Source organism: Selaginella moellendorffii, unplaced genomic scaffold, assembly GCF_000143415.4.
Source record: "Selaginella moellendorffii unplaced genomic scaffold, v1.0 SELMOscaffold_173, whole genome shotgun sequence".
Lineage (NCBI taxonomy): Eukaryota > Viridiplantae > Streptophyta > Lycopodiopsida > Selaginellales > Selaginellaceae > Selaginella > Selaginella moellendorffii.
The window spans coordinates 67,262-81,798 of NW_003314433.1; the positions used below are offsets into that span (position 1 = coordinate 67,262).

The window sequence follows — 14,537 nt, forward strand, 5'->3', positions numbered from 1 at the left end:
CCGCGATTTCCAGCCCGAGCCTCGTCTGAGTGTGGCAAAAGGGCAGCCACATAAGAGAGGGGGGGTGCTGTATTGTGCATTTCTCCCCAGCTCATGAGGGAAGGCAGAGCTCCTCAGAAAGTTCTTGTGATGCTGAGCTCTTTGCCGTCAAAGACGTTTTTGGAGTGATCGTAAGTTCTTGAAGTCGATTGATCACTCACTCACTCACGGACGATCTCAGGTTGGGAATGCGTTTGAAGATCTTACGCAGTGGTACCTTGATAATGCCAAAGACAATCCCAAGATCTTTCGTGGCACTGAAAGATGCGCTTCGGGAATCTTACAAGTTCAAGTTTAATCCTTGTGTTTCGCCCAGGGATGCCGGCCTACTGAGCCAGCTCAGTGCTGGAGGGTACGTGGCGCTACTGTGTGAGATGGTTATGAGGCGAGGTTGAAAGCTGCCACGGGGTGATTGAGCACTTGAAAAGGCCAATGGTAAGTTCCTCGTGTTTAGTAGTTTTGGATGCTTGAGCAACAAAATGGCTGGCAGGCCCCTGACTCAACGCTGGTCACTCTGACTAGAAGACAATCTTCGTAGAAGCGTTGACATTCTATGTCCCGTCCACGGTATTCACAGATGTGGGTGGTTGTCAAGTTTGATAAGTGGCAGCGAACTGGTACGTTCCGTGTTTCAATATAAGGTGGCGTTCTTATGGTTGTTTTGGTGGAGTTATTCAGCTTTGCTTCTCTTACAGGATGGCATGTCTTATGCGAGACGAAACGTGGCTTGATGGTTATGCGGGAAGACCTTTGGTCCTAATGTAGGAGGCACAGCCAACGATTGGCGAAAAATAAGCAGGGACGAGTCACCAAATATATTCCAGGTTTGCTGAGATTGAAAATCGAGACAAATGCGCACTCAGTGATGGAGCCCGTAGTGCGACGATCCATGGTCGAGGTCGACTTACAACGCATTGAAAAGGAGCCAGTTCTACACTTAATGGAATGGCATGTGGATCCAAACGCACACGCGTGTACATTCCACCTATGATCGACATTTGCGACAAGACGAGGGTATGTTTACGCATTTATACTCATTCATTCATGGTGTAGAACAGGGTGACATCAGGATCAAAAGCGAGAATAAGACACACTCAGGTCGGAACGACAGGGATCAAACTCTCAGTAGCAACGGAGAGGTTTGTATTCTGCGTCTCTCAACAAGCTTTCGAAAATGGAAGGAGAAGCTTTCACTCCAAAGGTTCAAGCTTTTGCCTCCTAAAGGACATACCAAATTATGGCGTGACATTAATAGTTCATGCGTTTCAGCAAAACCAAGAAGAGAAACACTGCTAACTTTGATGCGTAAGTTCTTTGAGGAAATTTCTTTCTTATTTAGTACTTGTTCCTTATTTCTTTCTCTGGCAGGACACTAGAGAAGTACAGAAGCAACTACACGCACAGCTGGAGGTAACGTTTTCTCTTTTTTCTTTCCGGTGTAAAACTCTGGGTCCTGTTCTTTTCTCCAGCTCCAAATCGAAGCACAAGCCAAGAACTTGAAAAACATGTTTCAGTTCCAGCAAAAGGTTGAGGTGAACCAGCAGTGCAAGAAGGAGCCAAAGGAGGCTGCTCCAGCAGCACTGCGGTCGACAGAAACCAAGGCTGCAGCTCAGACGCCAAAGTGCCTTGAACCGGCCTCCAAGAAATCCAAGATTTCAGAAGAGCAAAGGCAAAATTCTATCACCATTGATGATGGGACGCAGAGATTGTATACTAGTTGTTTCATTGGCATTGCCTCTAGAAAAGGAGAGCACTCACCATACCTCTGGGAATAATTGTAATCTATTCATTTAATTTTCAGCTAGAACTTTCAGAGATCACGGACCTTATCGTTTCTTCTTGCTGCGCTCTTTGGAAGGTTTGGTAGCCTCCTCTTCAGCGTTGTGGTCGGCTTCAAGTCTCGCCAGCTGCAAATCAAACAATGCTGTTGTGAGGATTCCTTCTTGAGACACCACTTTACCTTGTGAAGGACGGGTTTAAGTTCTCTGTAGCGTGTCTTTGCCAAGTCAAATCCATCCTTCCTGAACTCCTGATAGATGCATAGAGCATGAAGAACGAGCGAAAGAAAACCTGCGTTGTCACCTTTCCAGTGTGTTGGGTGTGATCATAAGGTGCCATTTGCCAATACATGATCGTCCAAGAGAAAAAATCTCTCAGCGTTTCTCCAGGCTGAAAGACAAATCAATAACAAAACAGGAAGATGACTCACCAAAAGTGTTTGTTGGGAATCAGCCAGGCCCAGCTCGGATCGATCTTTAATTTCCGTGCTTTCTGTGTCAGCTTTTTGCCTTCGCCCCTAAGAATAGCAGCTGCCTCTTCACAGTGACTCCACTGCATCCTAGAATACAAAAGGAAACCGACAAGTTTTCTTACATCCTTCTTTTTTACTACCTCGTCATCGTCCTCTTCGTCTTTTCCTTTATTAATCGATCCAGCATCACTGTTGTCACCATCAGTTTCGCCTTTCTCCTTACTAGCTTCAATCCACGCGCTTTGTGTTTCCTGCTTGAGACATTAGTATGAGGCTGGATGATGGCTCGATCATACTAACCTCAATAATGCTCGAAGGTCCAGCGAGGAAAGGTCGTCGTGTCACTTTTTTTTTGCCGACTTCTTTCATACCTCCATACAGAAACAAAGTATCCTTTCCAACGACCATTCCAGCATTTATTCTTCCACAAGGCAACAACCTTCAAGCAGAACGCTCAACGTTGAGACGCATTTTCCACATTTGGATCAACCACTTTCTTCTGCTTTGGATGCACACTTAACCACTACACAATCTCAGATTGCCATACCTTAATCTTTAGGCTCTTTGGCTTGCGAAGCTCCAAAGGATACCTGCGAGCGATGGTGTTTAGATAATTTTAAAAAAATCGACGAGATACAAACCATCTGGAAAGCATATACATCTCGATCATAAAAACGCTGTGCAGGGAATCACCTGCAAAAGACATTAGTTTTTCCAACGCATGCATTGAAACCGTACTCATCAGCATCAACTACACCACCAAACAAGATGTGGACAAAAATCCTGCTCTTGGCCAGGAGCCAAACCGGATTTTTTCACCTTCACAAAACACATTGAAAAACTAAAACTCCAAACGAGAATGTAAAACAAGCAAACCTTGTCCCACTCCCAATCCGTGGATCTAACGTCCACATATCTGCGAGCACTACAGCTTTGTCGGATTGATCTTTGTCAGGGGCAGGCTCTTTGAAATAGCCACCGTACAAGAAAATCTAGAAAAGAAAAAATGTTCACAACACGCAAAACTATACTTTTAGTAGACAAATACCTCATCTAAATAAACAGCAAGCTGAGAACCAGTTCCAGCTGAAGGCCAGGCAGCTCCAAGCTTGGGTTTTATCTCTTGCCACTGCAAAAGGAAATCAGTTTAGTTGTTAAAAAACAAGGAAGAACGATGAGCGACAGAAACAAACCTTATAATCGTCTAAATCCAGCACTTAAAGATTATTGAAGTACCTGTGTCAAAAATTCAATACTAAACATCTACACTGCTGAAACAGCCGACCTTTCTTCCCTCAGCGTGTCATAAAATCCACCAAATAGAATAAGTTTATGTTTCTGTGGCAAGAAAGAAAAAAAAGATTATGTTTAGAAGCGCAATACATACCAATCTATGTCCGGAACGAGCACCTGGACAGCATTTTAGTTGAAGCTGCTCCTGCCAGATATTTGTGTTTAAATCCAGTCTCCATAAATCCTGCAAGAACTCTCTTGTAAGTCAGCTCGAAACACACCTTATAGTGATGAAACCAAATTCACCACCTACACTGCCAAAATCAAGAGAAGTCCTGGAAAAATACATCATACCAAACATGAAGAGCCAGTTTTTCCACGCAACCGCCTGGTGAGCGCTTCTCGGTGACAGGCTTCCACTCGTTCTTCTCGATGTTGTATCGGTAGAGATCGCCATAAACGTAAAGTCTAGCATAGCAAACACGAAGGTTAAATCACCGTAGCAAAACTAATCACAAACCTTGTCACCATTGTTGTATTCACCTCCATAGACGATCAGCGCAGTGTCCTTGACGGGATTTACAGTCACCTGAAACGCAAGGAAAGAAGAATTCTAGAGAATGTGAGCTTCCAGAGTGGAGATTTCAATCGAGTTCTTACGCACAGAGCAATTGCATTGTGGTGAAGGAGCTGCTACATTCTCATCGCCATGAATTTCGCTCTTCTTTGCTTTCTCCTTGTGGAGTTTAGCCTGACAAGAAGGAAAACGATTGAGAGTCTTTGGCCAGAGCTTTCCTTACCAAGATCGCATCAATATCATCCTCGTCCCACACCTTCCTCTCCGCCGCCTTGGCCGTCTTGCTCGAAGAACCCTAAAACCTAAATTAACTCTTGCTTGTACTGTCCGCTTTGCTTCCATACGATGGCTTTGCTTCCACAGCTGGCATATGCTTTGCTTCCACTTTCTTAGTGCTTTGCTTCCACAGCTGGCATATGCTTTGCTTTTCTTCCACAGCTGGCATACTTTCTTTAGTGCTTTGCTTCCACTGCTGGCAAGGTTCACTTTTACAAGTTTACTCGTGCTCTCAAACTTCCATGGAGGAGGAGCGACGAGAGTTGATCCACTGTTCCTCTGTCAAGGAGATCAAGGAGGCTCTCGCAGCGAAGCGGGACAACAAGCGGCACTTCAATGCGATTCGGTTTTATTGTGGGGAGATCTGGAGGCTGGAGGCGCTTGACGCATCCAAAGGTGAGTTTGTTGATGAGGTGAGTGCTACCGTTGAGGGGTTTGGAGGCACAGAGGAGGATCTGATTGGTGTGCTCAACTGGTGCATTTCAAATTCACCCTGGTCAGACGAACCGGTTTAGACAGGGCTCTGGATGTGGGAGATGCTCCTGGTGATGGCAGTTCGTCTGCTGCTGCTGCTGCTGCTGCTCACATTGACATTCTCAAGGCCGCTTTGGTACCACAGCTCGACATCAGATTCATCCACATCGCTGCCAGGGTCGCTTGTAGGTTGGGCATTCCCAGTGATCGAATGCAAAGGGTGGCAGAGGGCATTGCTCCTCCTCAGCAGGGACAGGATATTCGCCAGATTGAGGTGCAGAGGTTTGCAAAGCTACTGACGATGACAGAGGAATTCAAGGTCTTGAAAGAGCTACGTTTCGAATGGCGAGGCAAAGACATCCTCACACCACCTCAGGAGCTTGAGTTGGCCTTTGCTCAGCTCGACTGCTTGACAGAGCTCAGGTTGCACAGGGTTGGGAACCCAGAGACTCTCCTTAGCCAACTCCTTAGGAAAGCAGGAAACAACTTGAAACATCTCGTGTTGGAGATGAACAGGATGACAGTGGAAGGATTTGGGAAATTGAGTAGGGATCTGGCAAGTCAGGAGTGCAAGGTGGAAATTTTAGTCATCTTTGATAAGGACATTGGCAAGGAAGGGTGGGAACAGGCATTTCAGAATGGCATTTTCAATAAGCTAGTGGCGCTGGTGGCATGGTTTCCAGAGGGGGCAGGTGAGGCACTCTTCAAGGCACTCACTAGTCCAAGCTGTTCGCTGCAAAGACTAGACCTATCTTGGGAAAGTGATGCTGGAGTGTTGCCATGGGTATGCAAGGCTCTTCAGGAGGGCACCCGCCTGTCAGTTTTAGGTTGCCGAAGTGAGGACCTGAGCAATGCAACGGGCCTGGGTGAGGCCCTGAGCAGCGCTAAGTGTGGCTTGGAGGAACTCATCGTTACTCTTTATCCAGGTGATGGTGGTGGATGGTTGGGCAGAGCGCTACAAAATCCCAATGGCAAGCTGATCAAGCTTCATCTTTATGTACTTGATCGGCTAAACGAGGGAGGAGGAATGGTCTGTGACAGCAGTCTGTGGTCAGCTCTCTCAAGTCCACATTGTAAGCTGCGCCATTTGGTAATAAGTGGTCGTAGCAGGACAGAGTTACCGTTGGAGATTGCCAAGGGCATAGAGAAGAGCCAACTGGAGCATTTGGGTATACGGGAGTGCAAAATCACGAATGGGGAGCTCTTTTGGAAAGCTATCACCAGCTGCAAGTCTCTGAAAGCTTTGTCATGTAACTCGGAACTGCCATGGAGGTGCCTTTTGGGAAGCAGCATTGAAGACTTGGAAATACGTCAGGAAGAAATTGAAAAGCTGGAAGAGCTTTGCCAGTTGCTGGGGGATCCAAAATGCAAGGTGCGCAGATTCAGGGCTCTTCTTCTTAGAAGTGATGCACAGAAAAGACAAATTCTGGCTGCCCTGGAGGAAAACTACCAAAGCCTTGTGGAAGAGCTTGATATAGGCAATGATTCCGAAGCTTCTGAAGCATTCAAGCAGAGGTGTTCTGGTCTTTTAGAGCGGAATGCAATCTTCCAGCAGAGTGCATTCAAAGACTTTGACAACCCGTCAACAGCAAAGCTCTTCTTGTGTGGTGCTAGCAGGGTTGGAAAGACCACAATAAAAAAAAACCTCTGCCGCAGAGTGTCTTGGTTTCCATCATGTCTCCAAAGGCATGCTTCAACAGCAGGCATTGAGCTGCAACCACTTGTCTATGCGACCACCAAACAAAAGCTGCTCATTTGCGACCTGGCTGGACAGGAAGAGTTCCATGCTTTCCACCAGTACTTTCTCAGAGGAAGTGAGAAGGATCTCTTCTTGATCGTATGCAAGGTGGAGGATGACAATTGTGACGTTTTCAAGCAGAATTTGGTTTACTGGCTGAGGTTCATCGCTTCACATCAATCAGCCTCACCCAAAAGGAAGCCCAGGGTCTTGATTGCCTTGAATTTTTTCACTCGAAAATGCAGCTATGACCCAAAGAAGGTGGTTTCTGCAATAATCTCCGACAAAGACAAAGGCTATGGGCAAGTACTTGAGTTTGGGACAGATCCTTGTTTTAAGGTGGTGGCCACTCAAGTGAAAGATTTAAGGGGGATAAAAACCATGTTGGGGAGTTGCTTGCACGAACTGCTGTCATCCCAGCAACAAATACCATGGGAATGTCTCGAAGCAAAGAGGAAACTGGTACAAGGTGCCAGTCAGAAGAAGGTCATACCCCTAGACAAAGTTGACGAAATCCTCTTGCCTAACAGCAGTTTCAAAAGTGAAGAAGCCTGGAAGAATGTTATTAAATTCGTCTTGCAGTTTCTACATGATTGTGGAGATGCAATTTACTTTGGCTTGGGACATGAAGAGGGTGACATTGTGTCTCAATTTGTCATCTTAGATGTCCAATGGTTTATGAGGGATGTGGTGCAACTCTTCATACCTACAGGGAAGATCAGCAAATTCAAAAGTCAAATGGAAACACACCAAGTTGAACATCGATTGCAAGAACAATGTGGGAACCAAGACAAAATAGTGGAGTACATTCTTGGAGTGCTCCATGAGATGGGACTGATATTGCCTTGGGATGAAACATGGGATGGGAATTGGCATAACTTGCCCAAAAAGTTGAAAATGCCAACACTATTGCAAGAAGAATATTCACCTCCAGAATATTTATCATTGCCATCAGTGCCAATTGACACTCAAAAAAACCACAACTACTGGGGCAGGAGGTTTGAATGCAAAGACAAGGACTTGAAATTGTTTCCTGCAAGTATTTTCACAAAGATCCAAGTTAAACTTCACAAATTAAGCAAGAAAGGTTTTAGGCCTGGGAATGGATGGGTGGCTTTGAAAGAGAACCTTATCGAGACAATTGTGAGAGTTGGGGGAGACACAGGCAATTGGAAAGATAGGCAATGGGTTGATGTCATCATCTATTACCCAAAAGAGGTAGAGAATGCACCAAGGCCAGATTTGGAAAAAGAAGCTGAAGGATGGATGGAAAAAATTAGAAATTGCATTATTGGGGTATGTATGGAGGATTGCCCATCTTTGGAAATTGAAGAAAATGTGATGAGACGTGGTTATGTATGGAGAAGGATACTAAATAAGGGGGACAAATTAGAATTATGGGCTTCAGTTATTTGTCCACTAAAGGAAGTCAAATGTGAAGCAAAAGAAAGAGGTTTAGAATACTCCCACACTTGGAATTATTCACATGAAGTAGAGGATTGGGATGTGAATAATGATTTGAAGGTCTCAGATGAGAATGCTTTGGCTAAGCTATTGATGCCCAATGAGCAAAAACATGAACTGGTGAATAAGTTTGTTGAACTTCATGAACTCTTGAAGGACTATGACGAGGTTGGAGAAGTCACAATTCCCAAAGCATCATCAGATGTTGTTAAGTTTCCAAACATTGAAGACCCAAAACTTGATGCAATCCTCATATATATTAAGAAGATGTTTGATAAAATGGAGAACCGTTTTGACAAGTTGGATACAAAACTTAATGACATTGAAGTAAGCGTTAACGAGCTCAAGAATGGAATCAAGTTTATCATGGATAAAGTGAATGCAATCCATACAACGTGTTTTCAAGTATTATTGAAATTGGAGACAGATTGCCCAAAATATCCATATATTCTTGATGAGAATAATAGGTGGAAAAATTACAGCAAAATATTGGGAACACATGGTAGACTTCACTATTTGTGTGAATGGCCTGAAGGAACTTCTAAAGGTCATCAAGTGAAGAGTTCTGAAGGTGTTGAATTGAATATCCCACCAAACTGGCTCGAGAAATTTGCTCCAGTACTTAAATATACATTGATCCTATTATTTATTGGGGCCAAAGTTGGAGGACATTTTGCTGGTATTGGAGAGATAGTGAATGCAATAGTGGATGAGATCAAGGGAAGCCTCATAAGTTTTTTGGATTCATGTCTTCTCAAAAGCAAGCTAACTACAAATCCCAAAGCAGAAGATGTGCAAGAGATATTTAAGCTAGTGACAACTAAATTTGGGAAAGAAGAAAAAGAGGAGACAATCATGGAAAAATATTTTGTTCTTCATCCCATAATCTTGGAGGGAAAACAAATATGGGTCTGCAAAGGTATTTAGCATTTAAGTTTTTTGTTTTATCTAACAAACACCATTCTAAAGCAGATCATTAATCTATATTTTTATAAGGTGGGTTAGCAAAATGAAGGTAAATAAATATGCTTTATATAGTTATTACTATATATCTTTGGTATGATTCAGGTCTATTTTGTAGTTGAAGTTAATGAGGTAAGTTTGTATTATAGCTTTAAATTATCCTTTCCTGCTTATTTTAATGTTTCAAGTTTATTTCAGTGTTGAATATCTAATATTTTAAGTGAAGGAAAAGCTACCAAATATTTTATTTTTTATCCCATAATTTTGATGATAAAACAATATATATTTACAAAGGTATTTTATATTGAAATATATCCATGCTTTTAATTTTATCTAATAGAGGCTATATAGGGCATTTGAAGTAAATCATTAATTATATATTTTGCTCTTCATCCCATAATCCTGGATGAAAGAAAAATATGGATCTGCAAAGGTATTTAACATTTAAGATTTTAGTTTTATCTAACAAACACCATTCTAAAGCAGATCATCAATATATATTTTTACGAGGTAGTTTGGAAAGATGAAGATAAATGAACATACTTTATATAATTATTACTATATGTCTTTGGAATGATTGGGTTATATTTTGTAAGAAAAGTTGATGAAGTAAGTTTTACATTATTGCTCTAAAATATTATTTCACGTTTATTCTAATGTTTGAAGTTTATTTCAGTGTTGAATTTTTAATAATCAAAGTGAAGGAAAAACTCATCAAATAATTTCATATTAATGATATTTCGATATGAAAACAAAAATTGTGAAAGAAATTGACCATAAGACAATCATGGCCAAATATTTTAATATCCATCCTATAACCTTGGATTATAAAATAGTATGGATTTACAAAGGTATTTTACATTGAAATATATCTATGATTTTAGTTTGATTTAACAAAGACTATGTAGGGCATTTAAATAAATAATTGATTATATTGATTTTTGAGATTATTTAGCAAAGCAATGATAAATCAAATGTCCTCTATATTGTTTTAGCTATGGCAGAATGTTATTTGTACTATGATTATGCTACATTTCCTTATATAAGTTGATGAAGTATCTTTACATATTGCTCTAAAATAATTTTTATATTTATTCTGATGTTTCTGTATTGAATGCTTTAAAGAAAAGCTACTAAGATGATTTCATGTTAGAGGCATTTTTTATTTTGGCATCTTTGGTAAAACAATTCTAGGAATGAAGTTAATTAAAATTAATAAACCTTTTGAGGTAATGCATTTCAAAACTAAATACAAGTGCTTAACTGTTATTTATCATCACATACTATAGGAGATAACTTTATATTATCTTTACCAACTTCAACTTATTCTTTAAATTAATGTTTAGCTAAAATATGTTACAAACTACAGTTTAAAGTCTTATGAAAATTGTCATTATTCACAATTCCATTTACTTACTAAACTCTATATAGAAATTTGTTTACTCTCCTCAATTATATATATATGTCATCCCATAAAACTAAACACTGTATTGTGCTTTAACTATTGTAAGCAATAATTTAACAAAAAAAAGTTTTTGAGTGTTTGTAGACACTTTTTACAAAATACAAAATATGTATTAAACACCATTTATATTTATTTTAAAAATGAAGTATAAAGATATTTTTTACTATGAAATCATTTGCAACACATCAAGTGTTACTTTGAGAGTAGCTCTAATGAAAATGCTTTCTAAATACTTATTTTGAACATTCTAGTAAATATTCATTTTTGAAAGGTTGTTTAATTTTAAATTGTTTTCTTTCTTGCTAGGTTCTTTACAAATATTAACTTATATTATTTATGGCACTATAATCTTCTGAATTTGGGCTTTCTAAAAGGTCATCTAACCCAATACTATTTAAAGATGCTTAATCTAAAATAACCCAAAACTTATAACTAATTGGAACAAAGGGTACATTTCTATATTTAAAACAATATTAATAATTTTTTAAGTTATTATCTTTGGTTGTTTATAATCCATCATGCTTTTTTGGAAGTTCATGCCTTCGTAAATGGAAGTTGAAAGTTGCAACTCTTCGAAGAGTCCTGCTCTTTTAACACCTTACCCCTCGAGTTGAAATTGGAGTAAACTAAACTTAATAAATATCAATCTTAACATGTGGTGTGATTTCTTTAATCAATTAATAGAGTCACACTTTAGACTTCTCTAATACCAAATATAAGTTTTTAAATTTGGACTTCATAAAAGGTTATTTAGCCATTTGGGTATCCAAAAGTGGAATTGGACACATAGAGCATTTAAACTAAGTACAAAGTTGATGTGGTTACAAGAACACATTTTAAAGTTAGCAAACACCCAAATTAATATCAGGGCCTATAGAGATTATGAGTGAGACTCCTTTAGATGATCCTAAAGTAAAAAAAAATTAATCATTTATAAAGATGCCAAAAGCATGGTGATGGTTGCGATCACCACCACCATAACAAAAATGACAAGCCATAATTATAGTATACTGCTATTTACATTGCCTTGATAAGCATTTATGACATGCAAAAATTCAAAAATAAACTTTATCGAAACCTTTGCAAACTCAACCAAGTTTATGAGCTAAATGAAGAAGTTTGGTTTAGAGATGTTTGCCTAAGCTCACTCCCAATCTTTATCTCATCCTTGTCTAGAGAACCAACATCTCAATCATTTATTATACCTTGTAAATTGGCAAGAAAAAGCTTCAAATTATCACTAATATACTGGTTTATATGTTTTTCTCAAATTTTTGGGCTAGTATTTAGTATTAGGTTGCTAAGATTTTATGCCAAGCTAAGTAATTTCTCAAGAGAAAGATTTAAGTGAATTTGAAATAAACTCTTTGTAGACAATAACTTACAAAAGAAAAAAGGGTAAGTCACTATATTATTTATATATGGAACTTATTAAAGAGGACCTGCTCGATAAAAAATACATTGTCCAACTTAGGGCTTTATGTATTGATTGAGTGGAGATAGATTATCAAGCAAAGATGAACATTTGGCTAAAGCTTTGATTTATTAATGGTTTTGTTGAGATTGGGCAAAATGTTATTATAAATTTATAGTTCATTTTGTAAGTGATTGGATTAATTTTTGTTACTCTTTACAGTTGGACAATCTCAAGAGTTTCCTCTTTTGCTTTTGAAGGAGAACTTTGTTTGTGCTTGTACAAATAAGTTAAGTAAGACAATCCAAATACAAAAGGAATCCATATGACCGCTGCCACGTGTATCAAAAAATTGTAGCTTTTCTTATAATTATTTTTAGCTGTGCATCATTTACAAAACTTACACTCTACAAATCTCACTCGCAAGAGGTTTTTACTATATCACCAAAGTTGTTAGTAACCTTGTGTAAAATTGATAGCTTGTCCTTAAATATCAACAATGGATTGTATTTCATTTTCATATCCAACATAGAAACATTTATGGATGCCTTGTGGTACTAAGTATTTACCAAATGACCACTTAATTCTAGATTCAATGTTTGTATTACAAAGAAAAAAAAGCAAGAGAAGGAATATTTGGATTTTATGCTCCAAAAGTAATAAGAGTGAGAGTAGCACCTTAGAATATCTAAACCAAATAACACTTGAGATTCATTAATTGTCCTTGAAAGCCAAGATATCAACAAAAAGTAGTGATCACAAGAATAATAAAATAAGTGGTTGCATTTGAAATGTTGGAGATAAGTTAATACTACATTCTCAAAATAAATACTATAAATAGAGAATGTTATTAGGTGACTGGAGTCTGGCAGTTACCTCAAGATGGTCGAAAACTCTCACTTTGCAACGTCGGACAAGGTGTGAAGAAAGGACTCACCATACCTCTGGGAATACCTGTAAATACCCTTCGATCCAGGGCAAACTTCCATGGAGGAGGAGCGACGAGTGTGGATCCCCTGTTTGTCTGTCAAGGAGATCAAGGAGGCTCTCGCAGCGAAGCGGGACAACAAGCAGCACTTCAATGCGATTGTGTTTCATTGTGGGAAGATCTGGAGGCTGGAGGCGCTTGACGCATCCAAAGGTGAGTTTGTTGATGAGGTGAGTGCTACCGTTGAGGGGTTTGGAGGCACAGAGGAGGATCTGATTGGTGTGCTCAACTGGTGCATTTCAAATCCACCCAGTTTAGACGGGGCTCTGGATGTGGGAGATGCTCCTGGTGATGGCAGTTCGTCTGCTGCTGCTGCTGCTCACATTGACATTCTCAAGGCCGCTTTGGTACCACAGCTCGACATCAGATTCATCCAGTTCGCTGCCAGGGTCGCTTGTAGGTTGGGCATTCCCAGTGATCGAATGCAAAGGGTGGCAGAGGGCATTGCTCCTCCTCAGCAGGGACAGGATATTTGGCAGATTGAGGTTGCAGAGGTTTGCAAAGCTTCTCATGACAGAGGAATTCAAAGTCTTGAAAGTGCTACGTTTCAATTGGCAAGGAGGCAAAGACATCCTCACACCACCTCAGGAGCTTGAGTTGGCCTTTGCTCAGCTCGACTGCTTGACAGAGCTCTGGTTGTACAGGGTTGGGAACCCAGAGACTCTCCTTAGCCAACTCCTTAGGAAACCAGGAAACAACTTGAAACGTCTCCAATTGCTGGGGAACAGGATGACAGTGGAAGGATTTGGGAAATTGAGTAGGGATCTGGCAAGTCAGGAGTGCAGGGTGGAAGAGTTAGTCATCGAAGATAACCACATTGGCAAGGAAGGGTGGGAACAGGCATTTCAGAGTGGCATTTGCATTAAGCTAGTAAAACTGGTGGCAACGTTTCGAGAGGAGGCAGGTGAAGCACTCTTCAAGGCACTCACTTGTCCAAACTGTTCGCTGCAAAGACTATACGGGCGCGGACCATACTTGAGCTCACGAGTTGAAGAGTTGAGCTCACGAGTTGAGGTCAATTTTCAATTGTAATTTAGTACGAACATTATAAATTTTAAAATTTTAAGGTTATGGCGAACCTAATAATTTAATAACTCTCTATATATTATATAGATAAAAATGTTCTAAAGAACACATTTTGTTCTAATAATTTAAATATTTACTACATGCAATGATAGGGACATTTGTTAGAACATAAAATAAAATGTTTGAAAAAAGAGTATTCTTGTCACTTCTTTAAATTTGTACTCTATACTTTTTGGCTAGTAAATATTAGGTTTGTCAGAATTAAAAAATTATTAAATTTGAAATAAGATTCTATGTGAAACCATATAACCGTTTGAAAGGAAAAAAAATAACCGTTGATGTAAGTTTATTGCATATAAAAGAAAGACTTGGTTCTTTGTAGAATACATTCTTGAGGGGTTTGTCGTAGCATACTGTCTAGAATTTATAGATCTTCATTCACACTCTCATTCAAAAAAAGGGAAATACACCCACAAATGTCTATGGGTTCTAGTGTTGGTAATTTTAACTCTCACAATCTTTCTTCCCAGGGCTCAAGGGCTAGGAGATGCAATAACTATCCCATTGCACAGCATAACCAAATCACACAGAGAAGGACCAGCCTAGTATCACTCCTCCGGCCTTTTTTT

The 14,537-nt window shown here is 39.8% G+C and overlaps 2 protein-coding genes and 1 pseudogene across 2 annotated transcripts in view; 2 read left to right on the plus strand and 1 right to left on the minus strand.

The window, feature by feature from the left end:
* The first annotated feature begins 1,213 nt into the window (after window positions 1–1,213).
* On the plus strand, window positions 1,214–1,856 carry LOC9638742. Its single transcript, XM_024667451.1, has 3 exons — window positions 1,214–1,240; window positions 1,408–1,449; window positions 1,509–1,856. The coding sequence occupies exons 1-3, from the start codon at window positions 1,214–1,216 to the stop codon at window positions 1,812–1,814; spliced, it is 375 nt and encodes a 124-aa protein (XP_024523219.1). The 3' UTR covers window positions 1,815–1,856.
* LOC9638743 lies at window positions 1,806–4,545 on the minus strand (annotated as a pseudogene).
* Window positions 4,546–4,618: 73 nt separating this feature from the next.
* The window catches only part of LOC9638841 (protein TORNADO 1), a 12,560-nt gene continuing 2,641 nt past the window's right edge, over window positions 4,619–14,537 (plus strand). Inside the window, exons 1-4 of the mRNA XM_024667452.1 lie at window positions 4,619–4,772; window positions 4,808–8,971; window positions 9,025–9,147; window positions 9,214–9,309. Coding sequence (XP_024523220.1) covers window positions 4,619–4,772; window positions 4,808–8,971; window positions 9,025–9,032 — 4,326 coding nt within the window. The 3' untranslated portion in view covers window positions 9,033–9,147; window positions 9,214–9,309. The remainder of the gene's footprint in view (window positions 4,773–4,807; window positions 8,972–9,024; window positions 9,148–9,213; window positions 9,310–14,537) is intronic.

Coding starts and splice junctions, on each gene's coding strand:
- LOC9638742 (XM_024667451.1), top strand. CDS start 1,214: ATGGAAGGAGAAGCTTTCACTCCAAAG. Junction 1,241..1,407: donor GAGAAGCTTTCACTCCAAAG/GTTCAAGCTTTT, acceptor TTTCTCTGGCAG/GACACTAGAGAAGTACAGAA. Junction 1,450..1,508: donor AACTACACGCACAGCTGGAG/GTAACGTTTTCT, acceptor TCTTTTCTCCAG/CTCCAAATCGAAGCACAAGC.